This window comes from Siphateles boraxobius, unplaced genomic scaffold (assembly GCF_051911475.1).
Source record: "Siphateles boraxobius isolate OS27281-9 unplaced genomic scaffold, OSU_SipBor_1 231, whole genome shotgun sequence".
In the NCBI taxonomy this organism is placed as follows: Eukaryota; Metazoa; Chordata; class Actinopteri; order Cypriniformes; family Leuciscidae; genus Siphateles; species Siphateles boraxobius.
Window position 1 is genome coordinate 117,089 of NW_027508846.1, and position 23,056 is coordinate 140,144.

The window sequence follows — 23,056 nt, forward strand, 5'->3', positions numbered from 1 at the left end:
GAAACAAATACCCAGAGTTATTGACACTGAATGTTGTGGTTTCATGTTTTTGTAAATGTGACAGTAGAAGGAAATGCAGAAGTTGAGGTTAAAGCTGATGCTTCTTTTGACTAGAACATTCCCAAAAGTCCTCTAGAGTTTCACTCGACTCGAGTATGAGGAAACCCTCTTCCTGTCTCTTATACGATGACATATTTATTCTACTTCCCTCTAGTAAAAATAAAACTTGCATAAGTGAGGGGATTCTCCTGGGATATACTTTTCAAATCTATTTTCAGTGTCTTCCGTGTGCCTATTGTATGTACGTATATGAATGTGGAATTTTGTCATTGTGGTTTAAAGGTCAATGATGACCTTTAGATGAACACGGCTGTGACAGAGACTTTCCCAGGTAAACACTTCAACAGGTAAATACTGTACACCGAGAACGTGTTTAGTGCTATTACTGTCTTTTTATGGTATTTTCCATGAGTTGCTGTAAGTCGTGTTGAGACGAATGCTTGTTTTTCAGATATTCAGTGTGATTATTTCCTGGTTTGGATCAGTTTTCTGCTCTTTTGTTCTGAAATGTGTTGAAAGCTGAAACACTCGTGAGAACAGAGGAAAATGAAACTTTATTTAAGGTTGAATTACAGTTGACAAAAATCAAACTTACAGAATATCGAGTGACCTGCAGGGAAACACTAACCCACTCTTGCTATAATACACATAACACTAAACCATCACCACACAAAAATCATACAGATTCATTTAATACGAGCTGTTATAATGCACTGACGCCATCTCGCTCTGTCTTCATAAAGAACACCTTTAACTATATTTTAATGCAGGTGTTACTGTTGATCCTGAGAATAATATTTACAGTACAATCAAACTGAATAATCTGAATATTTATCCAGGATAATAATTAGAGGACTTCTAGAGAAACACATTTGTGAGACCTCAGAAAAAAGTTAATAATCAATGGAAGAAAGTCCCAAAGTGACATGTTGAAACACGCCTTGAGTTAACAATCAAGGACATTGTGGTCTAACTGGTTTAAAGTTACTGATTACCATCTCCGATAGAGACTGTTGATAATGTTTAACATGCAAACCTTGAAAGTAAAAATAACAACAATACGCATATAGTTATGTTGTTTGGAGATTATAGTTTACAACCCTTTACACACCAAACGCAACACTTCAGATCTGCACTGAACAAGAGAAGAAGAATCACTGTTTAACCCAGTCACTGAATCTGACAGTACTTTATTACTACTTGTGGAATAATCCATCCTGACCTCCTCATAACACTGATTCCTCTTCTATTGCCAGGCAGACTCTCTGAACTGTTGCTCTCACTTTCCTGTGCCGTCTACTACTCAGTAGTGAACAATGATAAAACTGTTTCATAGAAACAACCGACATCTGCCTGAAGTGGCAAATGGTTCTGTACACATCCGGACTGCCTGACTGACAGCGATTCCTGTGGGACGAACGGGTCGGTGTTCAGGAGCGGGACTGCACTCCTTTACCTTTCAGGATCCGACGCACCTGTCGAGAAGAGGAGGAACAGGTGAGAGGAAACTAGAGTCACACAGTAAGCCTGAGGCTCTTCTACTGAACGGCCCAGACCGGTTTCATCAATGTTCCTTCAGTGGAGTGACACTGATATGAGTCTGATCTGATCTGAGTGATATATTGAGGTATATAAGCCTGATCCCGCCTCTCTCACCTGTTCTCCCAGTGGACCCTCGGGCACCAGTTGGGCCGGCTGCTCGTTCTCCAGGTTCTTGGCGCTGGGATCGGCTCCTCGTCTCATTAGTAACCGGACCGCCTCCACCTGAGCCTGGCGACCCTGCAGAGCGCTAGCCATGTGGAGCGCCGTGTTCCCGCTGAACGCCTGTCGATGACATCACACAGCGGTCACATGATGCCCAGTGAGCGGTCACATGATGCCCAGCGCCACACAACACTCTCACTAACCTTTGCGTTTATGACGGAGAAGTAGTTGGGCTGATCCAGGAACAGGCGCAGGAGCTCGACGTTAGCCTCTTCAGCAGCCATATGTACAGCGGAGCGGCCACTCTTACGGTCCTGTGGCAAACAGGGGACAGCGTGAGTCGGGGACATCACACAGACAACACTGTAGCGTGACGGAGGCGTGACTGTAGCGTGACGGAGGCGTGACTGTAGCGTGACGGAGGCATGACTAGCGTGACTGTAGCGTGATGGAGGCGTGACTGAGGCATGACTAGTGTGACGGAGGCGTGACTGTAGCGTGACGGAGGCGTGACTGTAGCTTGACGGAGGCGTGACTGTAGCGTGACGGAGGCGTGACTGTAGCATGACGGAGGCGTGAAGGAAGCGTGCCTAAGGCATGACTAGCGTGACGGAGGCGTGACTGAGGCATGACTAGCGTGACGGAGGCGTGACTGTAGCTTGACGGAGGCGTGACTGTAGCGTGACGGAGGCGTGACTGTAGCGTGACGGAGGCGTGACTGTAGCGTGAAGGAGGCGTGACTAAGGCATGACTAGCGTGACGGAGGCGTGACTGAGGCATGACTAGCGTGACTGAGGCGTGACTGTAGTGTGACAGAGGCGTGACTGTAGTGTGACGGAGGCGTGACTGTAGCGTGATGGAGGTGTGACTGAGGCATGACTAGCGTGACGGAGGCGTGACTAGCGTGACGGAGGCGTGACTGTAGCGTGACGGAGGCGTGACTGTAGTGTGACGGAGGCGTGATGGAGGTGTGACTGAGGCATGACTAGCGTGACGGAGGCGTGACTGAGGCGTGACTGTAGTGTGACAGAGGCGTGACTGTAGCGTGACGGAGGCGTGACTGTAGCGTGACGGAGGCTTGACTGTAGCGTGACGGAGGCGTGACTGTAGCGTGACGGAGGCGTGACTAGCATGACGGAGGCGTGACTAGCGTGACTGAGGCGTGACTGTAGTGTGACAGAGGCGTGACTGTAGCGTGACGGAGGCGTGACTGTAGCGTGACGGAGGCGTGACTGTAGCGTGACAGAAGCGTGACGGAGGCGTGACTGTAGCGTGACGGAGGCGTGACTGTAGCGTGACTGTAGCGTGACGGAGGCGTGACTAGCGTGACGGAGGCGTGACTAGCGTGACTGAGGCATGACTGTAGTGTGACAGAGGCGTGACTGTAGCGTGACGGAGGCGTGACTGTAGCGTGACGGAGGCGTGACTGTAGCGTGACGGAGGCGTGACTGTAGCGTGACGGAGGCGTGACTGTAGCGTGATGGAGGTGTGACTGAGGCATGACTAGCGTGACAGAGGCGTGACTGTAGCGTGACGGAGGCGTGACTGTAGTGTGACGGAGGCGTGACTGTAGCGTGATGGAGGTGTGACTGAGGCATGACTAGCGTGACAGAGGCGTGACTGTAGCGTGACGGAGGCGTGACTAGCGCGACGGAGGCGTGACTGAGGCATGACTAGCGTCACTGTAGCGTGACGGAGGCGTGACTGAGGCATGACTAGCGTGACTGAGGCGTGATTGTAGCGTGACTGTAGCGTAACGGAGGCTTGACTGTAGCGTCACGGAGGCGTGACTGTAGCGTGTTCACCTTGGCCTCCAGCGAGGCGCCCATGAGCATCAGTGTGCCGATACACTCGCTGAGCATCTTCCTCTTCTGCTGCAGAGCCGGACTCTGAGACACACACTGCTCCTGCACTGCTGCATTGTGGGACAGCACCGCCACGTGCAGAGGAGTGAGGCCTACACACACACACACACACAGGGTTAGAGCCTGTTTCATGGGCTGTGGAGTAAACACTGTTAGTCAGGACAAATGAAGACTTCACTGACCGTTGTAGTTGACCACCTCCACATCGAGCACTCTCCCGCTAGTCTGCACGCTTCTCTGGATGGCCTGAGGGAAACAGCGAGTTTCATACTCTATACACTAGTCACAAGACAACTGAGAGTAAACAGGTCTGAACATGCACTGCATTCTGGGAAAAGGGAGTTGTTCTGCATAAATGCTACAGTAGTGCGATGGGTAACGACTGCAGCGATGGTTGCGTGTCATGACTCGTCAACACTTCATGGCTGGCGTGACACAGGCATGTTGTTTTGGGCTCTTATCAAAGGTGCTGTTGTGCTGCCGCTCGAGGGGAATTTTCCACTGCACTGCATGGCGCTTTTTTGAGGAAATGCATATTAGTCAAGCATGTTATGAGGAAGTTAGCGAGCGCCTGTTTAAAAAAACACAGAGCATCAAGAATGAATGATAGACCAGGACTGTTGATAGATGAGATAATGACACCAGCTAACTGACACGTGCGCAGGCTAACAAGGAAACACTGTGTACACATTCTTCACGTGTCTAGGTTAGGTTGGGCCAGGATGGGTGATTCGTCAACCAGTTATTCAACAACTGACTTATCAATTAACGAGTTTGACTAGTGAGGTCAATTCGTGAAAGAGCATTTATTTATTTCAATTTATTAGACCATAACCGTGCTAAAAGTGTGCTAACGGTTAACTTGGTAAAACTATTAGAAGTTTCTTTTTAATTCATCTGATGTGAAGCTACACTGAACAGATTCAGTCCTTCTTAATCCACAGGTTTATTATTAAGCGTTGTAGAGCCCTAAGCAATCCATTAAATTTTTCCCAAATTGTTTCAAATTTTCAATTTGACTCAATTTTAATGTTTAAATTAAATTAAAGTAATCAAATAGTGTGTCTTATTAATTAAAATCATGAAACTTGTACAATTTAACAATTTATTAGCAGTAAAACAAAAATTACATGTTTAGGACCCTATAAATAGGGCTGGGTATCATTTAAAAAAATTTGAATACCTTGACTTTGATACCAGTTCCTGAACGATACTTTTTTTGATACCATTTTTATGAAATCTATTTTTAACAAGATTGCATTAGCCTACCTAAAAAAAACCTTTGTTTACTTTTTTACAGACTCAAAGCCTTATATAGGCCACTGGGGGGGAATATAATGCACATAAAGCTTCTGCAAACCACTGGCAAAAGTAGCCTAATGATTATGAATGTAAAAACAGCAAGAAGACATTTTAATTCTTTATTAATAAACTGGTGTTTTCTGAGTCAGTGTCGGCTGCAGAGATGAAGTTTATAGTGAACCCAAATGCACTTTTCATTTGGATTACATAATCAGAGTATTTGTTTTCGATTCAAATTGTTTTGTTTAAAAGTAGGCATTTCAAGCGTTCAATATGCCAATATGTTTATCACGTCTGTGAGGAGAATAGCCTAAACGCTGAGTTTCGGTTCGTGACGCGCTCCAGTTCCTCCTGCAGTCGAAGACGGAACAACTTTCTGCTCGTAAGTTTATTTTGCAAGTGCTTCATCAGATTTGTTGTGTTGCCGGTCTTGGCAGCAGTGATCTTGTCACAAATATTGCAAAAACCATGTCTTCTTAATTGAATTCATAACAACAATTTATTAATTTAAAATTTGTATTTAATTTCTATTAAAAGTTTTTTAATCCAGAAATTAATTGTTTGCTTTAAATCCCTTTATCCCTTTTTTTATAATAAAAGGGATAAAACATTAATTTAATTTTTCTTTTAATCATGAAATTAAACTAACCCTTTTTTACTACTGTGCAAAAAAAGTTTAAATTATAATTTATTATTAGTGTTAGTATTATTAGACTGAGATTAGATGAGATTAGATAAATTCTACTGTACAACAGTAATATATTTCTGTCACAATTTCAAGTTAAACCGAATTCATATTTAAGTAGACTTTTTGTGTACTGACCTGCTGATTATTTACACGATGTGTAAATAATACGGTGTGATTTATTTCGCGGTGTGGGGCGGAGTAACAGGAGTACCTGCAGTTAGGGGGCGGAGTAACAGGAGTACCTGCAGTGTGGGGGAGGAGTAACAAGAGGAGTACCTGCAGTGTGGGGGCGGAGTAACATGAGTACCTGCAGTGTGGGGACGGAGTATCAGGAGTACCTGCAGTGTGGGGACGGAGTATCAGGAGTACCTGCAGTGTGGGGGCGGAGTAACAGGAGTACCTGCAGTGTGGGGGCGGAGTAACATGAGTACCTGCAGTGTGGGGGCGGAGTAACAGGAGTACCTGCAGTGTGGGGGCGGAGTATCAGGAGTACCTGCAGTGTGGGGGCGGAGTAACAGGAGTACCTGCAGTGTGGGGGCGGAGTAACAGGAGTACCTGCAGTGTGGGGGCGGAGTAACAGGAGTACCTGCAGTGTGGGGGCGGAGTAACAGGAGTACCTGCAGTGTGGGGGCGGAGTAACATGAGTACCTGCAGTGTGGGGGCGGAGTAACATGAGTACCTGCAGTGTGGGGGCTGAGTAACAGGAGTACCTGCAGTGTGGGGGCGGAGTAACATGAGTACCTGCAGTGTGGGGGCGGAGTAACATGAGTACCTGCAGTGTGGGGGCGGAGTAACATGAGTACCTGCAGTGTGGGGGCAGAGTAACAGGAGTACCTGCAGTGTGGGGGCGGAGTAACATGAGTACCTGCAGTGTGGGGGCGGAGTAACAGGAGTACCTGCAGTGTGGGGGCGGAGTAACATGAGTACCTGCAGTGTGGGGGCGGAGTAACATGAGTACCTGCAGTGTGGGGGCGGAGTAACATGAGTACCTGCAGTGTGGGGGCGGAGTAACATGAGTACCTGCAGTGTGGGGGCGGAGTAACATGAGCTCCTGCAGTGTGGGGGCGGAGTATCAGGAGTACCTGCAGTGTGGGGGCGGAGTAACAGGAGTACCTGCAGTGTTGAGGCGGAGTAACAGGAGTACCTGCAGTGTGGGGGAGGAGTAACAGGAGTACCTGCAGTGTGGGGGAGGAGTAACAGGAGTACCTGCAGTGTGGGGGAGGAGTAACAGGAGTACCTGCAGTGTGGGGGCGGAGTAACAGGAGTACCTGCAGTGTGGGGGCGGAGTAACAGGAGTACCTGCAGTGTGGGGGCGGAGTAACAGGAGTACCTGCTAGGGGTGGGAATTGGCAAAAATGTGACGATTCGATAGTATTACGATATTTGGGCCACGATTCAATATTATTGCGATTCTCAATATATTGCGATACAGCAAGTATTGCGATTCGATTCTGCGATATTGCGATTCACGTCCCCCATATTATTCAAAGGCATTACAAAAAATTAGGAAAATAAGACCGCTCACCTCACTTTAAATGTCACATTTAATTCTGTAAACATTATCTTCTACACATTAACTGAAGTGCAAAAACTGAAAAACTTGTTCTTGAACATTCGGGACACATTGCAACACTGGTTTCATCACTTGCCCACCGCGGCACCGCAACAAAAACAAAAAAAAAGTTTAAAGCGTTAAAAATGTTTAACGCAATTACGCAGTATCCGTTAAATCCTGCCTGTATTACACACACACACACACACACGACCCACAGAAAAGACGCGCGTCAGTATCAAGTTCTCTTTCGGGCTTGAACAAACCATAACACACACAAATTATGCCAAAATGTCAGTTTTGTCGAGTGTTCTCATAAGAGCAATCTTGAATTATTTAAATAAACGTAGAGATTTGTGAGAAAATGGGACACGTGTCAGATCGCGTCTCTGTCCCACATTGCACTGCATTAACGAATGTACAGCTTATGTACGCTCAACGCCTGTCGCTCACTCGTTTTCATTCACTCCTTCAAGTGAACAGTATTAGTGGACTAACGTTAACTTAGGGAATAGGCCTAACTTAGTGAATGAGGGTTTAGAGGGCGATTTCAACCCATGTTCTCAAGCAGTGAAAAATAGAGGACAATGACAACGCGCTGACAGACAAGACCGAGCAGGTAATATTTAATATGAAACAAACAAAACTCACTGAGCTCCCAGCACATAACTTAAAATTATTTAAATACAAAAGAGTAACATAAAGCAGACATAATAGAGTAATAAACCTGAGAATAATCATAAAACCGAAATTTACCCACACTTTCGATTTGAAAGATGCAGAGCGTCGTGTACAACCGTAATACTGAAGCCATTTTCATTTGAATTTGCTGTCGAATGTACGACAACAAAGCACCGCAACAAGCGCCACCTTGTGGATGTAATACGCAAATGTAAATGATCAGAGTAAACTCTGAGAAAACCGGAAAGTAAAACAGATAATTTTATAATTAAATATCGCAATACTTTGCGCTACTGTATCGATATAATTGCGTGCGCAAAATATCGCGATACTGAACAGAATCGATTTTTTCCCCCACCACTAGTACCTGCAGTGTGGGGACGGAGTAACAGGAGTACCTGCAGTGTGGGGACGGAGTAACAGGAGTACTTGCAGTGTGGGGACGGAGTAACAGGAGTACCTGCAGTGTGGGGACGGAGTATCAGGAGTACCTCCAGTGTGGGGACGGAGTAACAGGAGTACCTGCAGTGTGGGGACGGAGTAACAGGAGTACCTGCAGTGTGGGGACGGAGTAACAGGAGTACCTGCAGTGTGGGGGCGGAGTATCAGGAGTACCTACAGTGTGGGGACGGAGTAACAGGAGTACCTGCAGTGTGGGGACGGAGTAACAGGAGTACCTGCAGTGTGGGGGCGGAGTAACAGGAGTACCTGCAGTGTGGGGGCGGAGTAACAGGAGTACCTGCAGTGTGGGGGCGGAGTAACAGGAGTACCTGCAGTGTGGGGGCGGAGTAACAGGAGTACCTGCAGTGTGGGGGCGGAGTATCAGGAGTACCTGGAGTGTGAGGGCGGAGTAACAGGAGTACCTGCAGTGTGGGGGCGGAGTAACAGGAGTACCTGCAGTGTGGGGGCGGAGTAACAGGAGTACCTGCAGTGTGGGGACGGAGTAACAGGAGTACCTGCAGTGTGGGGGCAGAGTAACAGGAGTACCTGCAGTGTGGGGACGGAGTAACCGGAGTACCTGCAGTGTGGGGGCGGAGTAACAGGAGTACCTGCAGTGTGGGGACGGAGTAACAGGAGTACCTGCAGTGTGGGGGCGGAGTAACAGGAGTACCTGCAGTGTGGGGACGGAGTAACAGGAGTACCTGCAGTGTGGAGGCGTGGCCCTTCTCAGCACACACATGTAACGGGGACCGGCCCCAGCAGTCCAGGGTGTTGATCTCAGCGCCGAGAGAAAGCAGGTCTTGTGCGATCAGGTGCTGATCTGCAGCAACACTGACCTGGAACGCACTCTGATTGGAGGAAGCATGAGATCAGATGAGTAACAGTAATAACAGGGTGTGTGCACAGGTGTGTTTTCACAGGTAATCCCATCGGTTAAGGGAGTGATTTCTCGGCCCTGTACCTGCTGGTTGTGTTCCTTCATGTCCAGCATGTCAATGGCAGCCATTTTCCTGGCGAGCACGTAAGCCAGAGCTCTCCTGCCCTGAGCCACTGCGATGTGCAAGAACCTGCGAATCAGACAACATACATGATTCCATGATCACAGATCACGATTGCCTATGATTCTCAGCCAGTGATTCTCTAACTCTGAGGAGTGTTTGCACATCAGTGATGATCTGAAGACTCACGTGTCTCCGTCTCCGTCTCGAGTGCTGAGCTCCACAGGACTGAGAGCCGCCAGTTTCTGCTCCTCCTGCTGGATCTGCCACTGGAAGAAGGACACTGGGACGACTGGGGTCACATGGTGTGTGTGCACCGGGATGGAGTGTGTGTAAGAGCAGCTAGTGTACAGGGGCAGAGGAGACTCACGACACACACTCTCAGCTTCAGTGAACAGGGGCAGAAGAGACTCCCGACCCCGAGCTGAACCACACACACTCACAGCTTTAGAGAGAGACTCCCGACACACACTCTCAGCTTCCTCCAGCATCTCAGTGTCATAGAGCGAGTTCTCACCGCGAACACATGCAGACTGAGAGAAACACAGCAAGAGTTCAACAGTTACTCAACAGGATCATGTGAATGTGAACAGGGAACTCCACATCAGTCTAACACACACACTGAGGGCTGATTGTAGGACTGTAGGGTTCATCAACACACAAGACCAATCGTCACTAGATCATCTCTTGCTTCGAATTAGAGAAATTTCAAAACTAACTAAAATGTATTTAGAATTACCTATCTACGCTAAGATTCTTATTAAACTGTATAACACAGAAGAACAAAACACACACAGATCTTTTTCCATTAGAATCACAGAAAGTGACACTGAATATTAAACGCACCAGAACGTTCACGTCTGCGACTCGCACTTGTTTCGCTGGATAATGAGATGGACTCTCCGCTTGCCTCTTCGTTCCCTGCAGCAAATGAGTCACGGCTACAACAAAACAGGAAATAAATGTTCCAGTCATTTTTGACACACAACTTCCTTGTACTATTAGAACTCATAACTGCATACAGTGATGTAGTTACCTGGATATTCACTTTCAAATTGATATTGCTGAGCCTGTGAAGAAGCAAATAATTATGTCAATTAATAATATAATACGAAATACAACACTGTGGATTTATAAACCCTGTCATAAAACATGAAATAATGTGTTATAAGCACCTGGATGTCGTGATGGCGCTTCTGCAGGATCAGCTCTTTGACTGTGTTCTTCACTCGAACACCTTGATAGTGACTCCGTTTACGCTCTTCTACAATTAAACATAATTTACTTTAATCCCTTTAATTACTGTCCTCTGAAACACTGAATAACATACTTTTGACTAGTTGCACAAACTTAAATAAAAGTTTGACCAACAAGCAGTTAGTTAAGTGGTAATCAGTTATACTTTTCAGATTTAATGAGAAAAATCTACCTTTGTATTTAAATGGCTTTAAAAAAAGTTATGATCAGTCTTGGGGGAAAAAAAACATGAAATAACTAACTGTTAGTTAACGTTAAATTGTATGACTTGTCTAAGCAGTTTACGCTAACTAATAGGTTTTATTCACCAACACATTGTTTTCTTGACTCCCATTCAGTTCGCTAAATTAAAATTTAATTTAATTTTCGTTATTAATTAAATAACTAAAGTTACCGTTGACGGAGTTTCGAGGGCTCCCCGCATCACTCCAGCTCTGGTCCGAGTCCGAGTTCTGGGACCCGGCCGACAGGTTCGGTTCTGTGGGAGAAGAACAACCGTAGAACGACCACAGGTTGACCGGACTGGTCATAACATCGGTGTCCCGGTCCAGAAGACCCGAGAGTTCCTCAGAAACCCTGTCAATTATCATTTTCTCTTGCTGTGACGCGCGTCTGAGCGTTAGATCTGAATGATGCGACGCGAGTCACGCGACACTCACTGAAGAACTTTATAGTGCGTGACGTGTGCTGTGACGTCAGGACACGCCTTCATTAATACTTCAGGATTACACGCACCAGCATTCAAAATCATTTATGTAATTAAAATATAATTAAAACAACATTATGAGAGATTCGGCTCTTGTTTTCAGATGTGAGCCTGATCAGGGAACAGACCATCAAGGCCTTAATGAATGAAGATGACTTTATAAACTGAACAGTTCTGTTACTGTTTTTGACTGATCAAAATCAATCCAACAACACCATTTAGAAATGTACTGAACCAGATAATCCACATCTACAATTCAAGACAATGTAAATGAATGAATGAACATATAAGGTTAGTCTATATGACATAAAATATGAAGAAACAGCACTAAAGGAAGAACAGGTTATTCATGTTAAATGAATCACAAGAACAAACTCATATGATCCCTGTAGATAAAGAGCTCCACCTAGTGGTGTTAGTGTTAGTGCTAGTGGTGTTATGGCTCGTTTCCACTGAGCAGTACGGTACAGTACGGTTCGGGTCGGGTCGGGTCAGTAAACCGTGATCCGGCTAGCGTTTTCCACCTATATGGGGAGGCTGCAGACCTGGAGCCGGCAGATATACGCCCGACAGTTTTACGCCCCTGTTGTTCCTGATGCGTCCAGTAGGGGAATATACTTCAAAATAACATAAATCGACTCTTACACATGAATAACCTGTACATGGAATTTTTTTTGTTTGTTTTTTGTTCATTTAAATATAAACGTTACAGTTTAGATCTGCACGGATTAAAATGTCTTTAGCTATTCAGTTGGGCTTCACTCTCTTCACTCAGCCTACAGAAGACTATGTGTTTTTGTGAATTGAAAATTTAAAAATACACAGTTGGATCAACTATGTTATGAAAAGTATATGAGTATATGTGAATTTATAGTTACATTCAGATATTAACCAAATTTAGCCCATTAGACATACAGTACCGTGTAATTATATGGATCCTTGATTAGCTGTAGTACCATTCTCTATTGGTCGTTATGTTTTGTACAGCTACAAAACAGTATCCTACACAGCATTTTATGAAGACAAACACAATTTATACCTTTTCTAAAATTCCAAGGGCCATTTAAAAGAAAGACACAATACTGTTGTTCACAATTTTTTTTATTGACACCATGAATTATGATGACTCCCCTATGGTTTACCCCTCTTCTTTAACTATTTTTTAAAAGGACATCCACGGTGATTTTATCGTTTGTTTGTGTGTGTGTGTGTGTGTGTGTGTGTGGATTGCATCAATTTGCTCCTGATCTTGAAAGTACAGCGGCACAAGCACTTATTGATGGAACAATAGTGAAAAAAGTGTCAAGCCACTTTGATTTCTTTTGGCCACCAATGATGGACTGTGCAGAGAAAATTGAAAATGACATTAAAACCACGTCCATGTATGTCTCTGTAAGTTGTTTATTTTGTAAGTCTTAAAAAAATAATGAGTGTTTATAAGTTTAGAGATAGATTTTCATTTTCTTATAGCTAAAGCAAACACACCTTTATGAGATGCAAGTTAAAAAGAATTTGGTAAAGACAGAGTATGATAAAACCCACATTAAGTGCACATACCCTACATTTTAGTCCCGACCAGTAAGCTATTTTAAAAAATGATGTTGGAAATAATCAAAATATTTGAGTGAGTGTGCAGTTCAACTCTTTACTTAGAGAGAGATTTACATACATGTATACATGCCTATTATAAATGTGTCTTTTGTGTGTTCACATCATAGACTGTAAAAAAACAAGTTCAGATATTTCCAATATCTACTGTAATGTTGCCCCAGAAACCATGTGGAGTATGTTTTAATGTAAGGAGTAAACAGGGTCTTACCAGAAGAGGCGATCTCAGACAAGCTAAAGACAGGCAACAAAAGAAAATTAAAAAGAAAATGCATTTTAAAGTGAGTAGAGAAGACTAGGGGCAACTAAACCTACACGTGGTATAGCTGAGTTTAAGCCAGATAGAACATAAACCTGACCGTCAAGTACTTTTTGTCTCTCTAAATAAATTATAGACCCATCCATTGATATAGAAATGAATTGATAGGCTACCTATACCAAGCTAATTGTTTATAAATAATAAATGTTGCATCATTGCTAAACAATAACTTTAGCAGATTATTTAACACACAAATGACAGAATCTATAATTTTTTGTCAGATTTTCATTCTAACGATAAAAATCTTGATTATACGGTACTATTACTTTGTCTTCTGGGCAAGATTCATGCTTATAAAGACAGAACCATTCAATGATCCTGATTTAAGAATATTCTCCTCTGATATAAAGTCCCTTTTTACTTCTTTTAAGAAAATTTCAAAACCTTTAAACTCAAAGGTTTCTAAAATAAATAATATATTTGAGTCTGATGTAAAGCACCTTTAATTTTTTATATTGACAAAATGTAAAATTTCTCTTTCTCACTGTGAATGTCTTGTATCCTTTCATTTGCAATACAAAATAAATAAATGTATTAATTAAAAAACAAAAGAAGATTATTTACTAACATAACTCAATTTGTGTCGCTGTACAGCCTCCCCCTACTGGACGCATCAGGAACAACAGGGGCGTAAAACTGCCAGGGGCGTATATCTGCCGGCTCCAGGTCTGCAGCCTCCCCATACTCTTTTCCACCGCCAACAGTACCCTACTTAATAGGCGTGGTGTTTGCCGGAAAGAAGCGATCAACGTCATTTTCGCGCGAAGAAGAAAGCGACAAAGTAAACACCAATGGATGGCATACAGCAGATCTTGTCCTTGCTTCTCGGCATGTTTGTCACAAGAAGACAAGCGCCGACATTAGGCATTTCTCAATACCAAGTATGTAAAGTTCTCAGCAGAAGGACTCCCGAGGACGCGAGTCCGGTAAATCTTCAAATGGAACAGCGCGTTCTTGAAAGCGTCACTCAGCTCGCTCTGCATGTACATTTTAGGCAACAATAAAACGAAATATGTTATAAAACTCCACTATGCCTCGTTTCGTTTTCATTTAAATACATTTTAAACATTATAGGCACACAAATGTGGTTCAGGCAATGTATAGACCTGATTATATACATGTTTAACGTTAGCCTATTTATAACAAAACGAAATATAAAACACAACCCTGCATCTTTTCGTTTAAATTAAAAAAAATATTAAACATTTTCCAGGCAATATTTGCATTTGTACAAATGTTGCAATAAACAACATTACAGTGATAATCTTGTAATAAAAAATGACAAAACAACCCTATCTCTTTTTGTTAAATTTCAGTTCTATCAATAATAGCCATTATAAAAGTCAAGTCAAGTCAAGTCATCCTCATTTATATAGCGCTTTTAACAATGTAGATTGTTTCAAAGCAGCTTTACAGAGATAAAGATATAATTTAAAGTAACAGAGATTGGTTTGGTTTTATAGTGGCTCTTGAAAAATGTTTTTTCCAGCTAAAGTTAGTTTTGATTGATTCACTTCCATCTAAATGATAGTTTGTTATTAAATTAGGGGCCGCTAAGACGACACCGTTCTCTCTAAACAGACTTTAAACGTGAACCTGTGATAGACGCTGATGGCGTTCACATGCGCATTAAGAATTGATTCTATAGTTATGTGCGTTTGAATATATGTGCGCAGGTTTATAATTCCTTACAAACCATGCCTAAACAAACTACTTGTCTATAAATTTTGATGCAGAATTTGTATTTTATCTTATCACTTTGGGTAGGTACGCGAACCGAAAAATTCCACAAGGCTTTATCTGTAGAGTGGTATAGGGATCCTCCATAAGGAGAGGCTAGTCGGCACTTCAGCACTGCATTGTCATCGGGTCCAGGCGAAAGTCCTTCGTCAGATCTGGAAACGGCCTGGATCCGGCAGGCTGCGGGAAAACCTCGGGATAAACAAAGACACTAAAATTAGCGTAGATGCCATTCTTCTTATGATGTAACGAGTACATCAGGATATGAGGGAAGTGTTCCCAGTTCCGGCCGACCTAATCTAAGCAGCCTAATATTAAATTATAGAAGTCTATAGAGTGTTATGTGAATGCTAGGTCAAAGAGATGTGTTTTTAGTCCAGCTTTGAACTGACAGACTGTGTCTGCTTCCCGGACAATGTTAGGAAGATTGTTCCAAAGTTTTGGTGCTAAATAGGAAAAGGATCTACCGCCAGCAGTCGATTTAGATATTCTAGGTATTATCAACTGGCCGGAGTTTTGAGATCGCAATAGACGTGAAGGACTATAATGCGTTAAGAGCTCGCTCAAGTACTGGGGAGCTAAACCATTTAGTGCTTTGTAAGTAATCAGCAATATTTTAAAATTTATACGATGTTTAATAGGGAGCCAATGCAGTGTTGACAGAACCGGGCTAATATGGTCGTACTTCCTGGTTCTGGTAAGAACTCTAGCGGCTGCGTTTTGGACCAGCTGTAGTTTGTTTATTAAGCGTGCAGGGCAACCACCCAGTAGAGCATTACAATAATCTAGCCTTGATGTCATGAACGCATGAACTAGTTGTTCCAAAAGTATAAGTAAAAGGTAACGTTACAAGAAGCTATACAATAAGAAATAAAGCAAACAATTCAGTCAAATATACAAATTCAGCGCTAGTCTAACGTTATCTTTACAACGGAAAAGTTATAGCCTAAATATATGAAACTTCACTTAGCCCTCAGCCAAAACGATTGGCCAGGGAACGAATTATCGATTCACGAGACCAAAGATCACCCGTTAGATACACACAAGACGCATTACCACTACAGAGTCAGCGGCAAACGTCAGAACGACTAGCCGAGGAAAGGCTGTTCCAGGCGGGGAACATGAGCGCCGAGCGCCCGGTGATCACCTGGAATGGATCAAATTATCATAAATCATTATAAATAAACCGCAGATTTGAGCTTTAAACAACTACATTCTCGCCTCAAAAACTCTTAAAACTACATTTCGTGAAAGAATAACCGTATTATATTCCAACTGTATATTAAAAAATGGCGCTTCTTATGTTGCCATTCCCCTTGTAGCTCGCGCAAGTGACGATACTCTGTCAACCAATCAGCGTTCTGCAGTGAGTCTAGCTCCTCCCTTTAGTACCGTACCACTGTGCTAGGTACCCCAACGGAAGGGTACCCAAAAAGTGGTACGGTACGGTTCGGCTTTTTGGTACCATTCACAACTTTTGACAGTGGAAACGCAAATAATTGCGTACCGTACCGAACTGTACCGTACCGTGTGTTAGTGGTGTTAGTGTTAGTGTTAGTGGTGTTTGTGTCAGTGCTAGTGGTGTTAGTGTTAGTGCTAGTGGTGTTAGTGTTAGTAGTGTTAGTGTTAGTGGTGTTAGTGTTAGTGCTAGATGTGTTAGTGTTAGTGCTAGTGGTGTTAGTGTTAGTGTTAGTGGTGTTAGTGTTAGTGTTAGTGTTAGTGGTGTTTGTGTCAGTGCTATTGGTGTTAGTGTTAGTGGTGTTAGTGTTAGTGTTAGTGGTGTTTGTGTTAGTGCTAGTGGTGTTAGTGTTAGTGCTAGTGGTGTTAGTGTTAGTGCTAGTGGTGTTAGTGTTAGTGCTAGTGGTGTTAGTGTTAGTGCTAGATGTGTTAGTGTTAGTGCTAGTGGTGTTAGTGTTAGTGCTAGTGGTGTTAGTGTTAGTGCTATTGGTGTTAGTGTTAGTGCTAGTGGTGTTAGTGTTAGTGCTAGTGGTGTTAGTGTTAGTGCTATTGGTGTTAGTGTTAGTGCTTGTGGTGTTAGTGTTAGTGCTAGTGGTGTTAGTGTTAGTGGTGTTAGTGTTAGTGGTGTTAGTGTTAGTGCTAGTGGTGTTAGTGTTAGTGCTATTGGTGTTAGTGTTAGTGCTAGTGGTGTTAGTGTTAGTGCTAGTGGTGTTAGTGTTAGTGCTAGTGGTGTTAGTGTTAGTGTTAGTGGTGTTAGTGTTAGTGCTAGTGGTGTTAGTGTTAGTGGTGTTAGTGTTAGTGGTGTTAGTGTTAGTGCTAGTGGTGTTATTGTTAGTGGTGTTAGTGTTAGTGGTGTTAGTGTTAGTGCTAGTGGTGTTATTGTTAGTGGTGTTAGTGTTAGTGGTGTTAGTGTTAGTGGTGTTAGTGTTAGTGGTGTTAGTGCTAGTGGTGTTAGTGTTAGTGGTGTTAGTGTTAGTGGTGTTAGTGTTAGTGGTGTTAGTGTTAGTGCTAGTGGTGTTAGTGTTAGTGCTAGTGGTGTTAGTGCTAGTGGTGTTAGTGTTAGTGGTATTAGTGTTAGTGGTGTTAGTGTTAGTGGTGTTAGTGTTAGTGGTGTTAGTGTTAGTGCTAGTGGTGTTATTGTTAGTGCTAGTGGTGTTAGTGTTAGTGGTGTTAGTGTTAGTGCTAGTGGTGTTAGTGTTAGTGGTGTTAGTGTTAGTGTTAGTGGTGTTAGTGTTAGTGCTAGTGGTGTTAGTGTTAGTGCTAGTGGTGTTAGTGTTATTGCTAGTGGTGTTAGTGTTAGTGGTGTTAGTGTTAGTGTTAGTGGTGTTAGTGTTAGTGGTGTTAGTTTTAGTGCTATTGGTGTTAGTGTTAGTGGTGTTAGTGTTAGTGGTGCTAGTGTTAGTGCTAGTGGTGTTAGTGTTAGTGGTGTTAGTGTTAGTGTTAGTGGTGTTAGTGTTAGTGTTAGTGGTGTTAGTGTTAGTGCTAGTGGTGTTAGTGTTAGTGCTAGTGGTGTTAGTGCTAGTGGTGTTAGTGCTAGTGGTGTTAGTGTTAGTGGTGTTAGTGTTAGTGCTAGTGGTGTTAGTGTTAGTGCTAGTGGTGTTAGTGCTAGTGGTGTTAGTGCTAGTGGTGTTAGTGTTAGTGGTGTTAGTGTTAGTGCTAGTGGTGTTAGTGTTAGTGCTAGTGGTGTTAGTGCTAGTGGTGTTAGTGTTAGTGGTGTTAGTGGTGTTAGTGTTAGTGGTGTTAGTGTTAGTGGTGTTAGTGTTAGTGCTAGTGGTGTTATTGTTAGTGCTAGTGGTGTTAGTGTTAGTGGTGTTAATGTTAGTGCTAGTGGTGTTAGTGTTAGTGGTGTTAGTGTTAGTGCTAGTGGTGTTAGTGTTAGTGCTAGTGGTGTTAGTGTTAGTGTTAGTGGTGTTAGTGTTAGTGGTGTTAGTTTTAGTGCTATTGGTGTTAGTGTTAGTGGTGTTAGTGTTAGTGGTGTTAGTGTTAGTGCTAGTGGTGTTAGTGTTAGTGGTGTTAGTGTTAGTGTTAGTGGTGTTAGTGTTAGTGTTAGTGGTGTTAGTGTTAGTGCTAGATGTGTTAGTGTTGGTGGTGTTTGTGTCAGTGCTATTGGTGTTAGTGCTAGTGGTGTTAGTGTGAGTGCTAGATGTGTTAGTGTTGTTTGTGTCAGTGCTAGTGGTGTTAGTGTTAGTGGTGTTTGTGTTAGTGCTAGTGGTGTTAGTGTTAGTGCTAGTGGTGTTAGTGTTAGTGCTAGTGCTAGTGGTGTTAGTGTTAGTGGTGTTAGTGTTAGTGTTGTTAGTGTTAGTGGTGTTAGTGTTAGTGCTAGTGGTGTTAGTGTTAGTGTTAGTGGTGTTAGTGTTAGTGGTGTTTGTGTCAGTGCTATTGGTGTTAGTGTTAGTGGTGTTAGTGTTAGTAGTGTTAGTGTTAGTGGTGTTAGTGTTAGTGCTAGATGTGTTAGTGTTAGTGTTAGTGGTGTTTGTGTTAGTGCTAGTGGTGTTAGTGGTGTTAGTGTTAGTGTTAGTGGTGTTTGTGTCAGTGCTAGTGGTGTTAGTGTTAGTGCTAGTGGTGTTAGTGTTAGTAGTGTTAGTGTTAGTGGTGTTAGTGTTAGTGCTAGATGTGTTAGTGTTAGTGCTAGTGGTGTTAGTGTTAGTGGTGTTAGTGTTAGTGTTAGTGGTGTTTGTGTCAGTGCTATTGGTGTTAGTGTTAGTGGTGTTAGTGTTAGTGTTAGTGGTGTTTGTGTCAGTGCTAGTGGTGTTAGTGTTAGTGCTAGTGGTGTTAGTGTTAGTAGTGTTAGTGTTAGTGGTGTTAGTGTTAGTGCTAGATGTGTTAGTGTTAGTGTTAGTGGTGTTTGTGTTAGTGCTAGTGGTGTTAGTGGTGTTTGTGTTAGTGCTAGTGGTGTTAGTGTTAGTGCTAGTGGTGTTTTTGTTAGTGCTAGTGGTGTTTGTGTTAGTGCTAGTGGTGTTTGTGTTAGTGCTAGTGGTGTTAGTGTTAGTGCTATTGGTGTTAGTGTTAGTGGTGTTAGTGTTAGTGGTGTTAGTGTTAGTGTTAGTGGTGTTAGTGTTAGTGTTAGTGGTGTTAGTGTTAGTGCTAGTGGTGTTTGTGTTAGTGCTAGTGGTGTTTGTGTTAGTGCTAGTGGTGTTAGTGTTAGTGCTATTGGTGTTAGTGTTAGTGGTGTTAGTGTTAGTGGTGTTAGTGTTAGTGTTAGTTGTGTTTGTGTTAGTGCTAGTGGTGTTAGTGTTAGTGCTAGATGTGTTGGTGTTAGTGTTAGTGGTGTTTGTGTCAGTGCTATTGGTGTTAGTGTTAGTGGTGTTAGTGTTAGTGGTGTTTGTGTCAGTGCTATTGGTGTTAGTGTTAGTGGTGTTAGTGTTAGTGTTAGTGGTGTTAGTGTTAGTGTTAGTGGTGTTAGTGTTAGTGTTAGTGGTGTTTGTGTTAGTGCTAGTGGTGTTTGTGTTAGTGCTAGTGGTGTTAGTGTTAGTGCTATTGGTGTTAGTGTTAGTGGTGTTAGTGTTAGTGGTGTTAGTGTTAGTGTTAGTGGTGTTAGTGTTAGTTCTAGATGTGTTGGTGTTAGTGTTAGTGGTGTTTGTGTCAGTGCTATTGGTGTTAGTGTTAGTGGTGTTAGTGTTAGTGGTGTTTGTGTTAGTGTTAGTGGTGTTAGTGTTAGTGCTAGTGGTGTTAGTGTTAGTGCTAGATGTGTTAGTGTTAGTGTTAGTGGTGTTAGTGTTAGTGCTAGTGGTGTTAGTGTTTTTGCTAGTGGTGTTTTTGTTAGTGCTAGTGGTGTTAGTGTTAGTGGTGTTAGTGTTAGTGCTAGTGGTGTTAGTGTTAGTGGTGTTAGTGTTAGTGCTAGATGTGTTAGTGTTAGTGGTGTTAGTGTTAGTGCTAGTGGTGTTAGTGTTAGTGCTAGTGGTGTTAGTGTTAGTGCTAGTGGTGTTAGTGTTAGTGGTGTTAGTGTTAATGCTAGTGGTGTTAGTGTTAGTGCTAGTGGTGTTAGTGTTAGTGCTAGTGGTGTTAGTGTTAGTTTTAGTGGTGTTAGTGTTAGTGCTAGATGTGTTAGTGTTAGTGGTGTTAGTGTTAGTGCTAGTGGTGTTAGTGTTAGTGCTAGTGGTGTTAGTGTTAGTGCTAGTGGTGTTAGTGTTAGTGCTAGTGGTGTTAGTGTTAGTGCTAGTGGTGTTAGTGTTAGTGCTAGTGGTGTTAGTGTTAGTGCTAGTGGTGTTAGTGTTAGTGCTAGATGTGTTAGTGTTAGTGGTGTTAGTGTTAGTGCTAGTGGGTTTAGTGTTAGTGCTAGATGTGTTTGTGTTAGTGCTAGTGGTGCTAGTGTTAGTGCTGTTAGTGTTAGTGCTAGATGTGCTAGTGTTAGTGCTAGTGCTGTTAGTGTTAGTGCTAGATGTGTTAGTGTTAGTGTTAGTGGTGTTTGTGTCAGGGCTAGTGGTGTTAGTTTTCCTGCATTTAAAATTTGTAAATTACATACATTTAGGGACTATGGTGATACAAAATCCAGGAAATAATTTGATTATAATGATAAAAAGAATACTAGGCTTCTAAACTATGTATAAGAAAAAGATGTCTTACTTTCTTTATTGTTTAAAACCCTTGTGCATCCTTATGGACATTTTTGTCCTTTTCAGTTTTTTTTTGATCACTTTGCCTGTGTTAATGCTAACTGCGTAAATTTTGGCACAGGTGTGTATTTTATTGGAATTTGACTATTTTACCGCCATTTTCTTAAAAAAATATTTTTTGCACTAGCTACACAAAATACTCCCACTCAGCGCCTTTTGGACAAAAATGGCCTCATTGAAACCTATTAAAAATGCCATTTTTAATCCCAGGTCCTTTTAACTATAAAATGATGCAATCTTTGTTAAGAGGCTTTCATTTTGTTGGCAAGGCTTCAAAATTTTAATTTTTACTATTTTTTACCAGATGGTGCCATTTTTCCAGGTTTGGCCTATAAAACAAATATCGCTTTATTCCTGTTTTCTGCTTCGGTATATTATAGAGCCAATTGGATAAATTGTGCAACGATAATTGTGTGGGTGTGTTGGTATGGATGTCAGAGTGTGGTTTGTACGTGTGTAAACAAAAAAATGTGTGTGTATATGTGTGTGTGTGCTTGTAATATTTGAGAGAGAAAAACTCAATTGCAAATCTAAAATGCAATCACTGTGTGCATTTTAGCACAGTTTTGCTGGCACCCAATGGGGAAAATCTGTTACTGCGCACAAACAAAATCTTACCGAAAGCTAATTTTTTGAGATATCATCCTCAAATTTGGAACACAACTTGTTTAAATGTATGGCTTTGAATTTATATCAGTTTTAGAGTTCAACATGTTTCATAAAGTATATCTTTTATAAAAAATAACGATAATAATGTTCATAAATAATTTTCATAAACTTAAACCTCTATACAACATTTTTGGTTTCACTTTTTTCACTTGTTTAACTTCAGCAATAATCTGCCAAGGGTCTTCTTTAAAATGAGACCAAACTTAAGTCTTTGCTCCCAAGCCTAACATTTTTATGACCGTTTTTTGACATGGACATTTTTGTCCACTTTGTAGCTGTTGTAATGTCTGTCTGTGTTCCCCCGGTCTTTGTGCTTTTGGTTCAGTCCTGTTCAGTTTTCCCGCTCCTCGTTTGTGTTCATGTATACCACGCCCCCTTGTTATCTTGTTTAGCTTGTTTGGCCTTGTATTTAAGCCCTGTGTTTCAGTCCAGTCTTTGTGAGTTCTTGTTGTTGTACCTTGATGTTGGTGGTTCTGTTCCTGAGTCTTGTGCCCTAGCCAGAGTCTTTATGTAGTTTGAGTTTATTAAATAAAGTGTGCTGCAATTGGATCCTGCTTCCTCCTTGCTTCCACCTCATCATAACAGTAGCTATGTGTAACTTTTTTTTTTGTTGTTAATGCTAACTGCATGAATTTTGGCACAGGTGTGTATTTTTATTGTAATTTTACTATTTCACCCCCATTTCCTTTGAAAAATCTTTTTTACACTAGGTTCACAAAATACTTCCCTCTCAGCGCCTTTTGGACAAAAATGTCCCCATTGAAACCTATTAAAACTGCTATTTTTAATCTCAGGGCCATTCAACTATAAAATGTTGCAATATTTGTTAAGAGGCTTTCAGAGGCATTCTGTTGGCAAGGCTTCAAAATTTTAATTTTTACTATTTTTTATCAGATGGTGCCATTTTTTTTAGGTTTGGCCTATAAAACAAATTTCGCTTTATTCCTGTTTTCTGCTTCGGCATATTATAGAGCCAATTGGATAAATTATGCATCGAAATTTGTGTGGGTGTGTTGGTATGGATGTCAGAGTGTGGTTAGTATGTGTGTTATAAAAAAATATGTGTGTGTGTGTGTGTTTGTAATACTGAGAGAGAAAAACTCCAACTGCAAATAACAAATGCAATCACTGTGTGACCAGTGGAGTTTTGCTGGCACCCAATGGGGAAAATCTGTTACTGCGCCCAAACAAACTCTTCCCGAAAGCTCATTTTTTGAGATATCATCCTCAAATTTGGAACATAACTTATTTAGATTTATGGCTTTGATTTTCTTGCCGTTTTAGAGTTCAACTTGATTTATAAAATATATATTTTATATAAAATAATTTTCATAAATAATTTTCATAAACTTATACCTATATAACTTATAAATTTTTTGGAGATTTACTTATTAT

At 42.1% G+C, this 23,056-nt stretch overlaps 1 protein-coding gene across 2 annotated transcripts; it reads right to left on the reverse strand.

The window, feature by feature from the left end:
* Positions 1-595: 595 nt before the first annotated feature.
* Positions 596-11,206, reverse strand: nfkbiz (nuclear factor of kappa light polypeptide gene enhancer in B-cells inhibitor, zeta). 2 transcript variants are annotated; one of them, XM_077240442.1, is made up of 12 exons: positions 10,943-11,206; positions 10,467-10,552; positions 10,328-10,361; positions 10,138-10,232; positions 9,481-9,824; positions 9,255-9,360; positions 8,995-9,141; positions 3,812-3,875; positions 3,570-3,721; positions 1,968-2,078; positions 1,717-1,884; positions 596-1,535 (listed from the first exon to the last, which is right to left on the reverse strand). In XM_077240442.1, the coding sequence occupies exons 1-12, from the start codon at positions 11,136-11,138 to the stop codon at positions 1,491-1,493; spliced, it is 1,548 nt and encodes a 515-aa protein (XP_077096557.1). In that variant the 5' UTR covers positions 11,139-11,206; the 3' UTR covers positions 596-1,490. The 2 variants fall into 2 exon arrangements, with proteins under 2 accessions (XP_077096557.1, XP_077096556.1); XM_077240441.1 differs by having other exon boundaries at positions 10,467-10,555; positions 10,943-11,203.
* Positions 11,207-23,056: the final 11,850 nt, after the last annotated feature.